This window comes from Lepidochelys kempii, chromosome 10 (genome assembly GCF_965140265.1).
Source record: "Lepidochelys kempii isolate rLepKem1 chromosome 10, rLepKem1.hap2, whole genome shotgun sequence".
Classification (NCBI taxonomy): domain Eukaryota; kingdom Metazoa; phylum Chordata; order Testudines; family Cheloniidae; genus Lepidochelys; species Lepidochelys kempii.
This window is the reverse complement of record NC_133265.1, coordinates 5,124,586-5,138,659: the sequence shown is the minus strand read 5'-3', so window position 1 is coordinate 5,138,659 and position 14,074 is coordinate 5,124,586. Positions and strand designations below refer to the sequence as shown.

The 14,074-nt window shown below is 52.8% G+C and overlaps 2 protein-coding genes across 11 annotated transcripts in view; one reads left to right on the top strand and one right to left on the bottom strand.

Annotated features, from left to right (window-relative positions):
* Positions 1-14,074, top strand: part of GNG13 (G protein subunit gamma 13) — a 106,994-nt gene that overhangs the window by 90,772 nt on the left and 2,148 nt on the right. For 2 of the 8 annotated variants that reach the window (XM_073361763.1, XM_073361760.1), the window contains exon 2: positions 10,287-10,432. In XM_073361763.1, coding sequence (XP_073217864.1) covers positions 10,335-10,432 — 98 coding nt within the window. In that variant the 5' untranslated portion in view covers positions 10,287-10,334. Of the gene's footprint in view, positions 1-3,845; positions 3,978-4,047; positions 4,423-7,095; positions 7,265-10,286; positions 10,433-14,074 lie in introns of those variants that run through there. The other 6 variants (XM_073361761.1, XM_073361759.1, XM_073361764.1 and 3 more) reach the window with 6 other exon arrangements.
* The window catches only part of CHTF18 (chromosome transmission fidelity factor 18), a 54,709-nt gene continuing 48,140 nt past the window's right edge, over positions 7,506-14,074 (bottom strand). Inside the window, exons 21-22 of one of the 3 annotated variants that reach the window (XR_012161076.1) lie at positions 12,708-12,917; positions 7,506-12,116 (exon numbers count right to left, since the gene is read on the bottom strand). Coding sequence is in view for 1 of the 3 variants with exons in the window: in XM_073361746.1 (XP_073217847.1) it covers positions 12,825-12,917 (93 nt within the window). In the remaining 2 variants the exon portion in view is untranslated. Of the gene's footprint in view, positions 12,918-14,074 lie in introns of all 3 variants that reach the window. The other 2 variants (XR_012161077.1, XM_073361746.1) reach the window with 2 other exon arrangements.

Genomic DNA, 14,074 nt, shown 5'->3' with positions numbered 1-14,074 from the left:
CGCCCACATTGATTTGGAGCTGGAAATGTATCGGCCTTGACGAGAAAGCACGGGCTGCTGGAGAACGGTCAAGAGCCATTAATGAGACACACATGCTGTCCTGTCCCTATGCATGCTGACTCCCCTTACCAGCGTGTGTGTCCAGCTGTGCTCTCTTACACGCGCACGTAGTTTAAGCTCTTGCCGTCCTTCACCTCGGCATTGAGCCCTTACTAATTTTCGTGCCCCCTTTCAATGGGTTCGTGCAGCCGTGCGGCTCGTGCAAGGTGCCAGCTTGGCCACGCCGGCTCTGCTTCGCCCCCCAGCACAGACACCAGCAGCAGGGCCTGTAGTGTCCCACTCGGCTCGGCACGGGCCTGGAAGGGGGGGGATCGCCTGCACCAGTGAGATGATAGTGCTGTCACCATGGCCCATTGTCCGTGGCGTCGCTTCTTGGCATCTCCCCACATGCCCGGCAAAAGCGGGGAGGACGAGGGGGCACCTCAGTGCCAAATGTTGTGAACGCTGTGACGTGACTGATCTGGCACCTCGGACAACTTGGCAATAGAGGGCTCGTGTAGTGAATAGGAAGTGGGTGGTGCCCCTTTAAATAGTTTGGGAGCTTCCTAGTGGGGCTCCCCACCGTCCATCGCAGGCACCCCCCAGACCCGAACGAAGCAGCGGCGTTGCTCGGCCACCTGGGCGGCTTTGTGTAGGGCTGGTAAAAGTGGAACTCAGCTGTGTCTGTGTGGCGTCTTCATGTGAATGCTGCACAAAGCCGCCATGGCTGGATGGCGCCCCTCAGGGGCCAGGTTGAAGAGAGAGCGGTTAGAGAAGCGGGCAGAGACGGAAGCACGTGAAAGCGTGACATCCGGCAACTAGCCCTGCTCCCAGATGAGGCCGTCACGCGAGAACGAGCGCGACAGGCGGGAGCTACTGGCAACACTGTAATTACCAGCCACGTTATAGCACGGCCGAGACGGGGCCTCTGTGGCGGGACATGCTGGGCAAACACATAGAGAGAGCCAGGCCGGAGAAGGGGGAAACAGAAGCAATGAGAGAGCGGAGCCTTGCCCAAGGTCACCCAGCAGCGCTGGGGCATGGAACCCAGGTGTCCTGACACCCAATCCAGTGCCCTCTCGACTGGTTCTCAAAGAAAATGTAACTCCTGAGCATTGGGAGCTCTTAGTCTCCTCCTCTGCCATCTCCTCCAGCCAGCCCTGCCGCTGATCATTCAGCTTGCTACTCGCAAGGCCCTGCTGATTTCAGCTGGCTCCACCTTGAGCGAAAATGCTTGACACGGAATGGAGTAACAAAAAGCACGGCCCATACCATCGAGCAGCATAATGCTAGAACAGTCCTCTGTCGCTTCTTGGCCAGCTGGGGTGGTGCACATTTTGGTTCACTGCAAAGGGGTTGGGTAGGGCGACTGTTACACCTAGCTTCACTGCATAAGCAACAACCAAGTGCCTCATACAATCTGGCACTCCTCCCCACCCCTGCTGGCTCCCTGGCCAAAGCCCAGTCTTGCTCGCTGAGCTTCTCAGCCAAGGTCAGCCCTGCCCCAACCCGATTCTTTGTCCCAGTCTCTTTGCCAAGTGAGTCGCAGGCACCTTTGAACTCAGACTGACTGATCTAGTGGCCCCCTCTGACCTTAAAAAAATCTATGAATCCGTCGCCTCCCAACTCCCAATCTCCCGCCCGCCAGTCTCCTGGCCCAATCTCCACCCCCTCTGCCCCGCAAACTCCCGGTCTCCCACCCCAGGCTCCTTGTTCCAATCGAATTCCGCCCCGTCGCCCCCGCCGTCTGGCTCTGTGTTCAAATCAGGCAGCTTTCTCCTGACTGCTCTGGGTGTCAGCAGAAGGAAGCACTGAGTGCCCAGCACAGACAAGGTCCCTGCTCTCCGGTTCGGGGCCCAGCCTCGGCTTGGCCCACAGCCACCCAGAGCTGCAAAGTCCTGCTCAGCCCCGGACAGAGTCTTCTGTGTCCAGCTGCAAAGCTGTGGGACGTTACAGCTCAGTAGTCCTTGCTCCACAGCACGGGCACGCTGGAGCTTTTCAAAGGATTTTTTTTTTTTAAAAAAAACATGGGCAAAACAATCTGTTTTTCACTCGCCTCCATCTTGGAAACAGCTGGACCATTTGGGCTGAATGTTTGCAAACCATGAGGCAGCGGCCCAGCCAGCATGGAAACATTTCAGCCCAAACAGGTGAAAATTGGCACCGTTACAAGTAACTGAAAACACAGGGTTGTCACAGGAAGTATCAGGCAACCTTACTAATAGGCAGTAGCTGCCAGCCTGGCCTAGAATACAAACCGCTGAGACAAGGGGTAATTTCCCTGTACTCATACACTTACTGTATGTGCCATGTGCTCGAAGCAGGGTATAGCCAACGGGATGTGTATGGGCAGGTAAGTGTTTCGTTCGTGGTTCATGACCACTGCTGGCTGCAGTTTAAAACCCAAGTCTAAAGCGGCAGCGATGAGGCGCTAATGGCAGGAGAATGGCCGCATTACCAGGCTCTTAGCCGCTGGCTTGGGCATGGCCACTGGCCACCGGTCTGAGATGGAACGGACAGGGACTGGGAAAGAGCTCCTGAGTGGAGCCAACAATACACCTGTGAGCTCAGCTGGGGGCCTTAGAAAGGGGGGCCGCCGGCGTATCAGAGTGAAAGAATGAAACGATCGTAATATGATACCGGGCACTCGGGGAGCAGCTTTCAGCCCAGGCTTTCAGTGTCATTATTATTATCCGTTCTATTGCGATTTATGCCCGACGCGCTCCAAGCGTGGAAACAAACAAACCAACCCCCGCAGTGAATTAAGACTTGGAAGGCGCCTGGCAGGTTGGTAAATAGACGTGTTTTACAGCTGGGAACCTGAAGAGGGGAAGTGACTTGCTCTGGGTTGAAGAGGACACCCTAGTTCTAGCTACTAGACCATACTCTCTTCCAGCACACAGCATAGTCTCGAATCCCAGTCGTCTAGTCGAGACCATCGTGCAGGGGGGGGGGGCAACCTGGGGCTCCAGAGCCACACGAGGCTCTTCAGAAGTTAATATGCGGCTCCTTGTACAGGCCCCGACTCGACTCCAGGAATGGAGCGACAGGTGCCAACTTGCCGATGTGCCGGGGGGCGCTCACTGCTCAACCCCTGGCTCTGCCATAGGCCCTGCCCCACTCCACCCCTTCCCACGTCCTCCCCTGAGCCAGCCATGCCCTCGGTCCCCCCCTCCCCGGAGCCTCCTGCACACCACAAAACAGTTGACTGGAGGGGCTGCTAGTGGGCGGGAGGCACTGGGAGCGGGGCGCGGGGGAGCTGGTGGGGGGCTGCTGATGTGTTACTGAGGCTCTCTGGCAATGTCCACTGGTAAATTCTGGCTCTTTCTCAGGCTCAGGTTGGCCATCCCCAATAGTGCCTCGACACTCGACTGTCCCACTTCTTCCACAACGGCGACACTACGTTTAGCTGGGTGGTATTATTCTAGTTTTTGTTTCATGGTAATTAAACTAGGGACCCTGTTCATTACTTTAATGCTTAGCAGTTTAGCTACCTTGATTTTCAGAGGGGGGGGTTGGGGTTTTTCAATCCGCCGGCATTTCTGTTACGGCTCCGCTTCTCGTTTGACTTTGTTTAAACCTGTAACGTCGCCATTTCATTCTGCTGGCGATGGGGCTCGCTTGGCTTCATGGATGTGCCCGCAATCAGCACAGACCCACGCCGGAGACAGCCCGACGGCTCTTGCGCCAGTTGCAAAGACGTGCAGGGGCTCCGGGGCAAAGCCGGCAGTGGGACTAGAGTTTTGGTTGGTTGTTTAATAACTCAGCACACACTAAGCAGGCAATCTTGTGCAAGGGATCCAGCAAAGCCTGAGGAATGATCACTGTGTCTGAGCAGTACAGTAACGACTGTATTACACCGTGTTATTCTACTCGAGCATCTCTTGGGGGTCCCTGATCCCTGAGGGAGACAATTAAGGCACCAGGCTTCGGCAGAGGTAACTATGGTATCCAAACAGGAGCTGTTACTGTCAGCGGCTGTCAATAGGAGAAAGACTGGTCAAGAGCCAGCAGCATCAGCCCTTTCTGCAGAACCCGTTCTCCAGCATAGAGGGCATTGGCGCGATCAGCACAGGAGCCAGGGACACAGGCTGGCTGGCGCTCAGCTTAGCTCAGTACCAAACCGCTAAACAGCAAAATCCTCTGGGGTGGGGTGGGGGAAAAGACGGTCTCATTATCCCGCTCGGTGCTGTGTCTGAGGCAGCTGGCCTGGCTGCACATTAATAGCTTACACTGAGGATTGGCGATTGTTAACAGGGAGGAGAGCTTTAGCTGGATCCATGCTGGTAAAGGGCCACTGAGTCTCGCTGAGCCAGTGGAGGACGCATCCTTTAGGGGGGACCTGCACTTTTTTCTCCTCCCGGTTACATATTTTCTTACAAGGTAGGTGGCTGATTTGATTTGTTTATTTGAAAAGCAGCACGACAAAGGCGTTGGCAGGGGAGGGGAGAGGAATTATTCCCCCCCCCCTCCACTCCCTCCAGGGGAAGAGATTAAATCAAAGCCGCCTTGTGTGCCTTGCTATTGATTTGCCTGCATCGCTTTGGAACAACAGCAGGGACACGCATCTGCTGCTTGCTGGCACCGGCGGGGAGCTTGCGTCTGCGGCGTGTCGGAAAAGTCTGGGGAGATGGGACGCGCCCCGCACAACCGGCCCTTTGCAGCTGCGGCCTGGGACTCGCGTCTCAGTCTCGGTCACACTGCGTTGCCGGTCTTTTGAAAAGCCGGGGCCTTCGTGCAGTCCCGCCTGGGAAGCTCTGTTGGGGGATGGGGGGGGGGGTGTATGTGTGTGTTTGAAGTTAGCCATGTGCGGCCTCTCGGTGATGCTCTGTTGCCATCCCTGCGGCGGGTGGAGGTTTCCGAAGGGCCCGTTGGCGTTTGCGGTCACGGTAGAGGAACGTGATTGCCAAGACGTGCTCCGCGTACCCCCGAAAGCTTGTCTTGCTCACCAGCAGAAGTTGGTCCACTAAAAGCTGTTACCGCGTCACGCTCACCAGCGGGGACGTCAGTTTCAGGGCCAAAACATTATAAGCCTAATATTGTAAGCGAGACGCCGAGGCAAAGGTCATGGCAGCTCTCGCCTTTTGGCTGCCCGGGGCGAGGGTGTGTGGCGTTGAGGGGGCAGGGTCAGCTGGAGGCTAGATGTGGGGAGACAGTGACGGGGTGTGTGTGTGTGTCCAGGGTGAGCGCACACCTCATGCTGCTGCATCCATGCAGCCCAGCTAAGACAGACACCCCCCCCCCGGGCCGTGGCCACCCTGCTGGAGAATGCAGTGTGTGGGGGGGGGCGCTGAACATTGTGGCCGCTCCGCAGGGTTGTTTTAGGTCTTTTGGGGCAAGGGCCTCCCCCCGCCTGGATTATTGGAACTGGCGCCAGAGGCTTTGATGCCCAGGTGCCCGCCTGCTCTAGCAGCATGAACGGTTTCTTGCAATGGTGCCAGGCTGGGCATTACATGCTGCTTTCCACACCCTGCTGGAGGCTGCCCAGAGGGACAAACCGGGACCAGGGTAGATCGAGCTGGATGGGGACCTCCCTGCCCACCTGCCTTGGCCATTGCCCACCGCCGCTCGGCTTGACAGCAAAGTGCAGCAGGGCCCCACTGGGGCCAGCCAGCCATTGGGGCTGAGGTGTCAGACAGAGGGGCCTTGCCCAGAGAAAAGTCTTAGGTCAGGTGCTTGCGGCTTCTGGCCCCTTCCTCAGACGTGAAACAGCTTGGCTTATCACGGGCTCATTGTGGCATTCGGTGCCAGGACTTCCAGGGTCTCAACTGGACTCTGTTATGGACTTGCTGGGTAACCTTAGGCCATGTCAATGCTCTGTGCCTTGATTTCCCCTGCTGTGAAATAGGGACAAGAATACTTCCTGCCTCATCTTTGCAAAGAGCTAGAGCTGACAGGCACAGCATGAGAGCGAGACCAACATTGCAGTGTGCATGCCCTTTGGCTTCCTTCCCCCCATTTCTATTTTCTGTGATTTTTTTCCCTTCCTCGCTCCCCTTTAAATTCTCTTCTCTCCCCCATCCATCCCTTCCCATTCTCCTCTCAGCCTCTCCAGTCCATCACTGCTCACCTCTTGCCTCATGCCCCTTGCTCTCACCAGTGCTTCTAGCGTTAAGCACATGTCAACTGGCGTTAGCTGGCAAGGGGCAGTCGATGTTGGAAACCTGACCAGCGCTGGATGTTCAAGTAACAGGGATTGCCCTGAATCAGCTCACTATGCTGCTCAGTGGGGACAATCCTGCCAGGCCCAGTCAAGCCTATGAACCCAACTGCAATAGCCTGCAGTGAACCCTCGGTGTATATCGACCTCAAACCAAACCCCGGCCCTGACTCTGATCTCACTTACATCCGTGTAAAACAGGAGTAACTCATTGTCTTCATGGATGTTAGCCTGACCTCCACCCTTGTGCAAGGGTCAATGACTTCTTTGTGAAGGCAACATTTGTCTTGGTCCCTTTACTCAGGGACTGCATCCCACCTGCTCACCCTTCTGACAACCTATCAGCACAGATGATGTATTCCCCCACCATCAAACAGGCTCCATTTATAGTGGCCAAGTGGTTACGTGCCACACTCCACCTAAGGGCATCATAGAATCTAAATCGCAATCAAAGCTGACCTGGTTCTCCTGGTTACTTATTTGAATGTTAATGCTTCCGGCAGCGTATGCAAAGCACAAAACCTGCTAGCCCACGCTATAAAAGGAGAAGCTCTTGTGTTATTTATGCCGCTGCTTAGCTCTGACTTTGGTGGATTCGTGCAAAGGTAGGAGTGGGGCTGCTGTTGCGATGCAGAGACAAATGCAATAGCCAGTGGGCAGCAGGACAGGCCTATATGCTTCACTGTGGGAATGACACTCTTTACAGTAAGGGCCAGATTGGGAGACGGGCAGGGTCTTTCCCGGCAGGTGCACTTTGTACCTGCAAAGTTGTATTTAGAATTGAATTGCAGGAGCAACTCGGATTGTTTGCACCTCTGCCCAATGCAGGGAGAAGGGCAAATATTCCATTTGGTGCCTGCAGGTTCATTGGTGCAGGCAGATTGCACCGGTGAACAGGGAGACTGGGCCTCAGACCCCTGAAATTGCACCTCTACAGGTATCCCGGAGTCTGGAGTCCCCAGCTGCTGCTGGAACCTTTAATTTCGAGGTGGCAGGAGGAAATGGGAACTGGACTTGGAAAAGAGCTGGTAGGGGGGACAGTGATCAAGACGACTGAGGAAATTGGTATTTGTTAACGCGCTTTTCACCTTTAGTTCACTGGCTAGGACTCGGGTTTGGCTGGTGTTAGACAAGTTGTTCTCGTCCGGTGGCTGTTTGGTATTGGCTTGAGAGGATTTGATTTTTACCAGTAAATATTGATAAACGTCAATTTCACCACACACACTAAAGTGAGGAGAACTATACAATAGTTCCATCCATGAGGATGGAAATGTACAAAGAGGCGAGATAAGAAAAATGCTCTGAGAGAAGGTTTCAGAGTTTGATTTTTAGGATCTTTACTTTGTATATTTTGACATGTGATGTTGAGCATTTGTGGTTCAACAGTTAAAGCTTTCATTTTTGGAATCGCAGCATCCACTGTCATTAAACAATTGGCTGCCCCTCCCCAGCCCTTGTCTGACCTTCCTCCCAGAATTTCCCTCAACAGTGAAAATTCAAATAGATAAAAATCTAAACATAAAAATTGATATGATCCATCCAAATCATCACAAACAAGAATCAAATTCTGCCAAGCCCACCTGTGTGCAATGAGTTGGTCTCAGGGCAGTTCCTAGTAATATGGAGAGCTGTCCACATCACCAAACCATCACTGTGACAACTGGCACTTCATACCGCCCATGCTGGTAGAGAAATGACATATGCATATTGAACCCCACTGGAAGACGAAATAGGGGGAGCCTGCAGGTCAGGCCTGAAGCATGTTGGTAGGACAGGGTGTGAGGGATGTTTGCCCTGCGGCTGCTTGAGGCACAGCAGAGAACCAGGGCCGTCAAGCCAGCACCTTTCAGCCGCACTATCTGCGCCCAATTTAATATAAATGTAATATGAATGTTGCTTGACTGATTGACAACACAGCAGCGAAGGGTCTGGCCCAGCGTTTGCAACCATAGCCAGATTCCGATAGCTTTACTTGTGCTCCATCCGAAGTCCCACTGACTTCAGTGAGGCTACGTGTAATGTATGACTCAGGCTAAGGGTACCAGAATCTGGCCCTTAACGTCCTAGTAGATCCAGGAGGAATCTCTGAACTATTCCTTGCATGCTCTGCAGGAAAGCAATGCTTTTTTCCCTTTGGGGCTTCAAAAGGGTCTCCTGGGCTTGTGACGCACCAGGAGAACGCTAGGTGAGGCAGACGGCAAACTAACTAACCCGCTACGTTTTATAACAACAAACTCGATAGGTTCTATCTCCTTGTTGGAATCAGGCCCCTGAGAGTCAAGGACCTGAAAGGTATTTGAGAGCCCCACTCCTATTGAAATTAATGGGAGATAGGTCTTCAAATAGCTATGAGGACCTGGGCCAAAGTGACACAGGAAGTCTGTGGCAGAACTAGGCGTAAGCGCCAGGCCTACACCCTATCCACGGGACTATCTTTCTTCCAGCCTACCTGCCTTGTTAGAGATTAGACACTAGGAAGCTGTGCTCAGCTGTGTTTGCCAACAGCCAACGGTTAGAATGGCCGAGCCTGTCTCCGGTGGTTGGACCTCCTCTGTGTCCACTGGCAGATTAGCCCTATGCCCAGGGACTCCCCAACTTGGCTCGGAGATTTATCGAGCATTCTTTCCTCTGACCCAGGGCCTCTCCCCAGCTGTCTGAAAGCCCCTCACACAAAATTGGTCTTTCCTCTCATATCCAGGCTTAGTGGATATCTGCATGTGTAGCCCCAGCCACTCGCCCAAATCAGAACATTGGTGGGTCTCTCCCAGGTATCCAAAAGGAAGCCTTCCCCAGGCTCACTGAGGAAGAATGGTGTTTGGTTGGTCTCCCCTGGAAGTCACTCGTTGCATCTCTCTTAGTTAACCCTTCCCCTTCTGAATCCCAGGTTGCTTATATTCAGCTGCCACGTGTAAGTGTTGTCCTAACATCCGAGACAAGTACATTTGGCTCTTCTCTGACCCCGAGACACACAATGCCAGGAGCTTCTCAGTCAGCAGGATCTGGGCCTGGTTTCATCCAGGGAAGGCAGGACTCAGAATGAAGGGGCTGTGGTTAGCAAGTACCATGTGTCCAACCCACTTTGGAGCTTAGCCCGCTGTCTGACTACTCCTGAAAGGCAGATATTTACATCAAGGCTAAATCCTTCATTTCCATCGGTCAGGAACAGCTGCCAGATCTCCCTCCCCATGCAGCACTCAAAAAGATTTGTTAGTCAAACGATAATGCCGTCTGATGCACTATGCAAATTGCAGTGGGGAGGGGGATCAACGCGGGGGAGAATTACTTTCAAATGAACACACCAGCCCGACCTAGTTCCTTAGTGGTAGCCTCAGACTGAGCAGCAGCCACAGCAGGGACCCTTGATGCATGGGAGGGACCCCTGGCATGATGCAGGTGCATCATAGAAAGAAGAGAGTGAAGGGCAACAGCTGTCAAACGATGGTGCAGCTCTGGCCTAAGAGTTTAGAGAGGTGGAGCTGGGTGGCAGTGAAGGAGCTGCAAACAATGAGCCCCTGGTAAAGGTCTGGAAGGACATCTAAGGGCATGGCAGGAGCAGATTTGGGGGGGGCGGGAAGTCAGTGCCAGGGACCACAATGAAGGGTAGCCAAAGCTCAGCTTCCTGGCATCACCTCACTGACCATTTGCAACCCACAGTGGTGACGACAGCCAGAGACCGTGGAGAATGCACGGTGAATATGCCGAAGGGGGGATTCTGCATCAGCAGATCCTAATTCCCAGGTTGCGAGTTCATTTTGTTTGAACTCTTATGGCAGGGCTACGTGGGGAGCCACCATCACCGGGTAACCATTACGCCCGTTACACCCAACAGGTCCCGGGCAAAGGGGCGGGCTGCACAGAAAGCCTTGATGTGTTCTTGACAAGCCACTTCATCTGTGAACGGCAGGGCAGAGCTCTTTCCCAGAGAATAGACACACCCGTAGGAAAGCTCATTTCCAACGGCCGTGCAACAGGGACGTGTTCAGCCATGAAGGGCTAGAGCGGGAGGGAACGAGCTATAACCAACGCACCTGAGGAGGAACGGGCTTTGGGAGTATTAACGAGTGCAAATTTGCCTTTGTTTTTTCAGCCCAGGTTGCTTCCACATTAGAAAGGACATTCGTTAAGACCTGCCACCATGGATGAATGGGACCTCCCGCAGTGGAAGAAGGAAGTAGACAGCCTGAAATACCAACTGGCTTACAAGAGGGAGATGTCTTCTAAAACAATACCTGAGTGAGTCAATGCTTTCCCCTGGCCCCTTCTGGCGGCCGTTCAGTAGCCCACATGGAACGAGTTGGTGGGTCTCAGACCAAGGCCTAGTGGATATACGCCCTCATCTCAAACAGGTCACTCTAACAGGCACTTTGGACCACACTGATATAAATTGGAGTAGCTCCTTTCAGGTCAATGGAGCCGTGCTGATATGCACCAGCTGAGAATTTTGCTCTCTCTGTCAGCAGCCTCAGCAGAAAGGCTAAAGATGAGATAGACTCGGAGACAAGAAAACCCCTCTAGGTGCTCCGCATAGTTGGGAGGAGTGAGGTGCATTGGCAGGCCCTGTGGGAAGTGGGCCCTGCTGCTGGCCCCACATAGGACAGCAGACTCCAGGGTCTTGAATCCAGCGCCCTTTGCCAGAAATAAATTGGCATCAAGAAGACCAGGCCAGCAGGAAAGATTTGCCCAGGATAAGGGATATGCTAGGTTAACATATGTCTGCACCTAACTTTAGTTTAGCTCTGTTTTAGCCATGATTGGGTTGGATCAGCTGTTTCTCAGCTCTTTCCCCCTGGATTAGAAAGCAAAGGACCCTTCCACTTTGGTGACCTGCTCATGAGGTGGTGGTAGCTTGCAGGGTTCCTGCTTTAGTCCAGATTTAATGGGGGCCATGCACCCCTCAGCGCCCAGCAGGCCTGCAGATAGTGCTCCCTGCAGAGCCAGGCTGGAAGTGCACCTAGAAACATTACTTCCCCTCTCCGCACCCATAGGCTGGATAAGTGCATGTACAACAGAGTCGCTCTGCAACACTTGTGCCAAATACATGTGCAAAGGGAGGCATCTGCCGGTGCAAGAGAGAGGGAGCTGCCACTGAATTTGCATTTACCTTTGAAAATCTGCTCTGTCAGGTGCTTGTGTATTATAAAACTTATTGCACTGGGGACAACTCCATAGTGCATGTGGCAGGACCTATTCCATTCTAGGCATCTCTCCTGGCTTCTGGAAAAATTCATACGACTTTAATGACTTTGTTAAGTTCCAAATCTTTGTAGTGTTGTGCAAATTCTTTTGAGAAAGGAGCCTTGCACTGTTCATTTAAGCCCTGGTAGCTCTAAGAATCCAACTCAAGACCTATCTAGATAGCAGAAGTGCCGACCCAACTGCTCCCAGACTGATGTTCCCATAGCATCAGATGCAGCTGCCTTTGCATCATCCTCTGCCCCACAGAAAGCTCCCACCCCTTCGGGCTTTGAGATTGCTCCCCACAGAGGGATGCTGAGAAATCTCTCACCTGTTACATCAGCAGCTCCAAATCCTCAAACAAACATGGAGCCTGCCCAGAAAACGAGAGAAACAACAAAGGCTGGGCTCTTTTTATTTGCCGTGGGGTTTCTGAGCTGCTATGGGGGTTATGTCTTTATTGAAAGCTGAGATTCGCACAGACTCACCTGACTCTGGGACGGGGGCTTTAAAAACAAAATACCAAATATTGAGAAAGCCAGCAACACTGCAACCTCTAGCTGAAGTGTGGAGGGGGGCTAAATCGTTAGCAGAGATTTGAAAGTCCACACAGTCATGACCGTGCCCGGTGACTCACTTCCTGTGTACTGCTAAGGTTGCAATCCTTCCAGGTCTCCAGTCACAAAGCCAGCTCACTGTCCTCCTTCAACACCCTCTTTAAAACTCTCCTCTGCTGTGAAGCCTACAACAAATGTTACAGTGGTTAGGCAACTGGTGTGTTGCGATCACTGCCCATCCCGTTGACCTATATCGTCTCATGGTTTCCTCATACTCCCCCGTCTGCCTGCATCCGTTTTCTCATCTTAGTTTGTGGCACGGACTTTTATGTTGTATTTGTACTGCACCTAGTACATGGTCCTTGACTGGCGCCCCTCGGCACACTCAAATTATTAACAATCACCTGTAAGAATATAGTGAAACCTGCCCTAGAAACTCATCTGCAAAAGAAAAAAGCCGAGCCTGGTCTCTGCGGGATGAATAAATTTGCCGCAGGAACTTTGGGGCCCCTTTCAAGTGCTTGTTTATGAGACTGGCTATTGCACGTGGAGCCCCGAGTGTTGTTTCCACAAGAATAGAGACGGTGAGTGAGGTACTAATGTCAAACACCCGCTCACCTCCACCTGGTGTAGTCCCCAAATCCCCACCCCATAAGCGGCTGTAACAGCACATGACTGTCTGGACAGTGCAGGCTCACCGTGCCCCGCTCAAATCGGTACCCTCAGCACTTGAACAGTAACGGGTTTAACAGCAAAGGGCTGCAATCCAAACTCACACACCGGGCCCCGTTCTGACTGCGGGGGTCGTCTCAGCGGGCTGCGACAGTCCGGGCTGTGGGTGCTGGCCAGGGGAGGGTCACTGCCGAATGGCTGCAGAGACAACGCTCACAAGTTTAACAGCAGCTGCTTTCAAGCGCGAGCGACAAAGCCTTGGCGAAATCTGAAGCGGGCCCAGCCCTGTGTGCTGAATACTTTTCCTCACCAGGCTGTGGAGGGAGAAATACAGATTACAGGCTGATTAGTAGCTTGATTCGTCTCTGAAACCTTCCAACTGTGCCCCAGAACACAGCATTCTGGACGGTCATGAATATCAGGTGAAACCAAATGGTTCTGGTACCAGTGGCATCTCCGAATGATGCATTCTGGGAGGAGGATGGCAAATCTAGCAGAGGCCAGTGGTTTCCTGCAGGATGAAAGAAATGAGAGATGTTCATTAAAATGCATTGCATTGTTACAATCTCCTCCACAGCTTGGTGATAAAGACATTCAGCCCTGACCTGTCCTGTACACTTAAGCCTTTGTGTTTCACACTCTGGGCAGTGATCTTCCAAGCTTTAGAATACACTTGCTCGTATTAAAAAAAAAAATTAATCTCCTGATGGGTAACCCATTGCGTGTGTGAATGGCACAGTTCAAAGCCAAGGAGTTTTAAACCAGAGGTTCTCAAGCTGTGGTCTGCAGAAGGCTGACAGGCCACACGATGCTGACTCCTCATTTTCAGCTGCTAATGCACATTAGCAGAAATTCGGAGGACCTTAAATGCTTCAGGGCTGTTACTTTCCCGTATAATCACTGTAGTCTGGAGGTGTTAGGTGATCGTGAATGAGAGGGGACCATAGGTCCACGCCATCATGAATGGGAGTGAGGCATCCGAGAGACAATCGCGTTATTAAAATGTGACCCACGCTGTGCTGTAGCGGAGGCATGCCTTCTGGAAACAAAGTAGCTGAAAAATTATCTGCTCATTTGTCTTCTCCAATTACCCGAGTCTGGGGTCTCCTGGTCACCGGAAGGCAACGGGGGCACCAACACCACTTAAGACGGTTCCCCAAACCGCTCTGCTCCAGGTGGCAACTTTCAAAGAGCTTAAAGCTGCAAAGCTCTCTAGGATCTTTTGGGACGCAAGGCTCTTTTTACTGAAAAACGTGTACCGTTGTAACTGAGCCTGTCGCTACCGCCCGTTCAGGAGGATGTGTGGACCTCAGAGACCTGGGGACGTGATTTGCCTAACACTTTAGAACTCGTAACAGAACTTTTTATGCCTGTAGCATCTGCAGTTATGCCAGATCCCCATCATGAAGGCACCAGATCAGCCGGGGGAGGGGGGGGAGCGGGTGTACATGCACCCTTGTGCCTGATCACT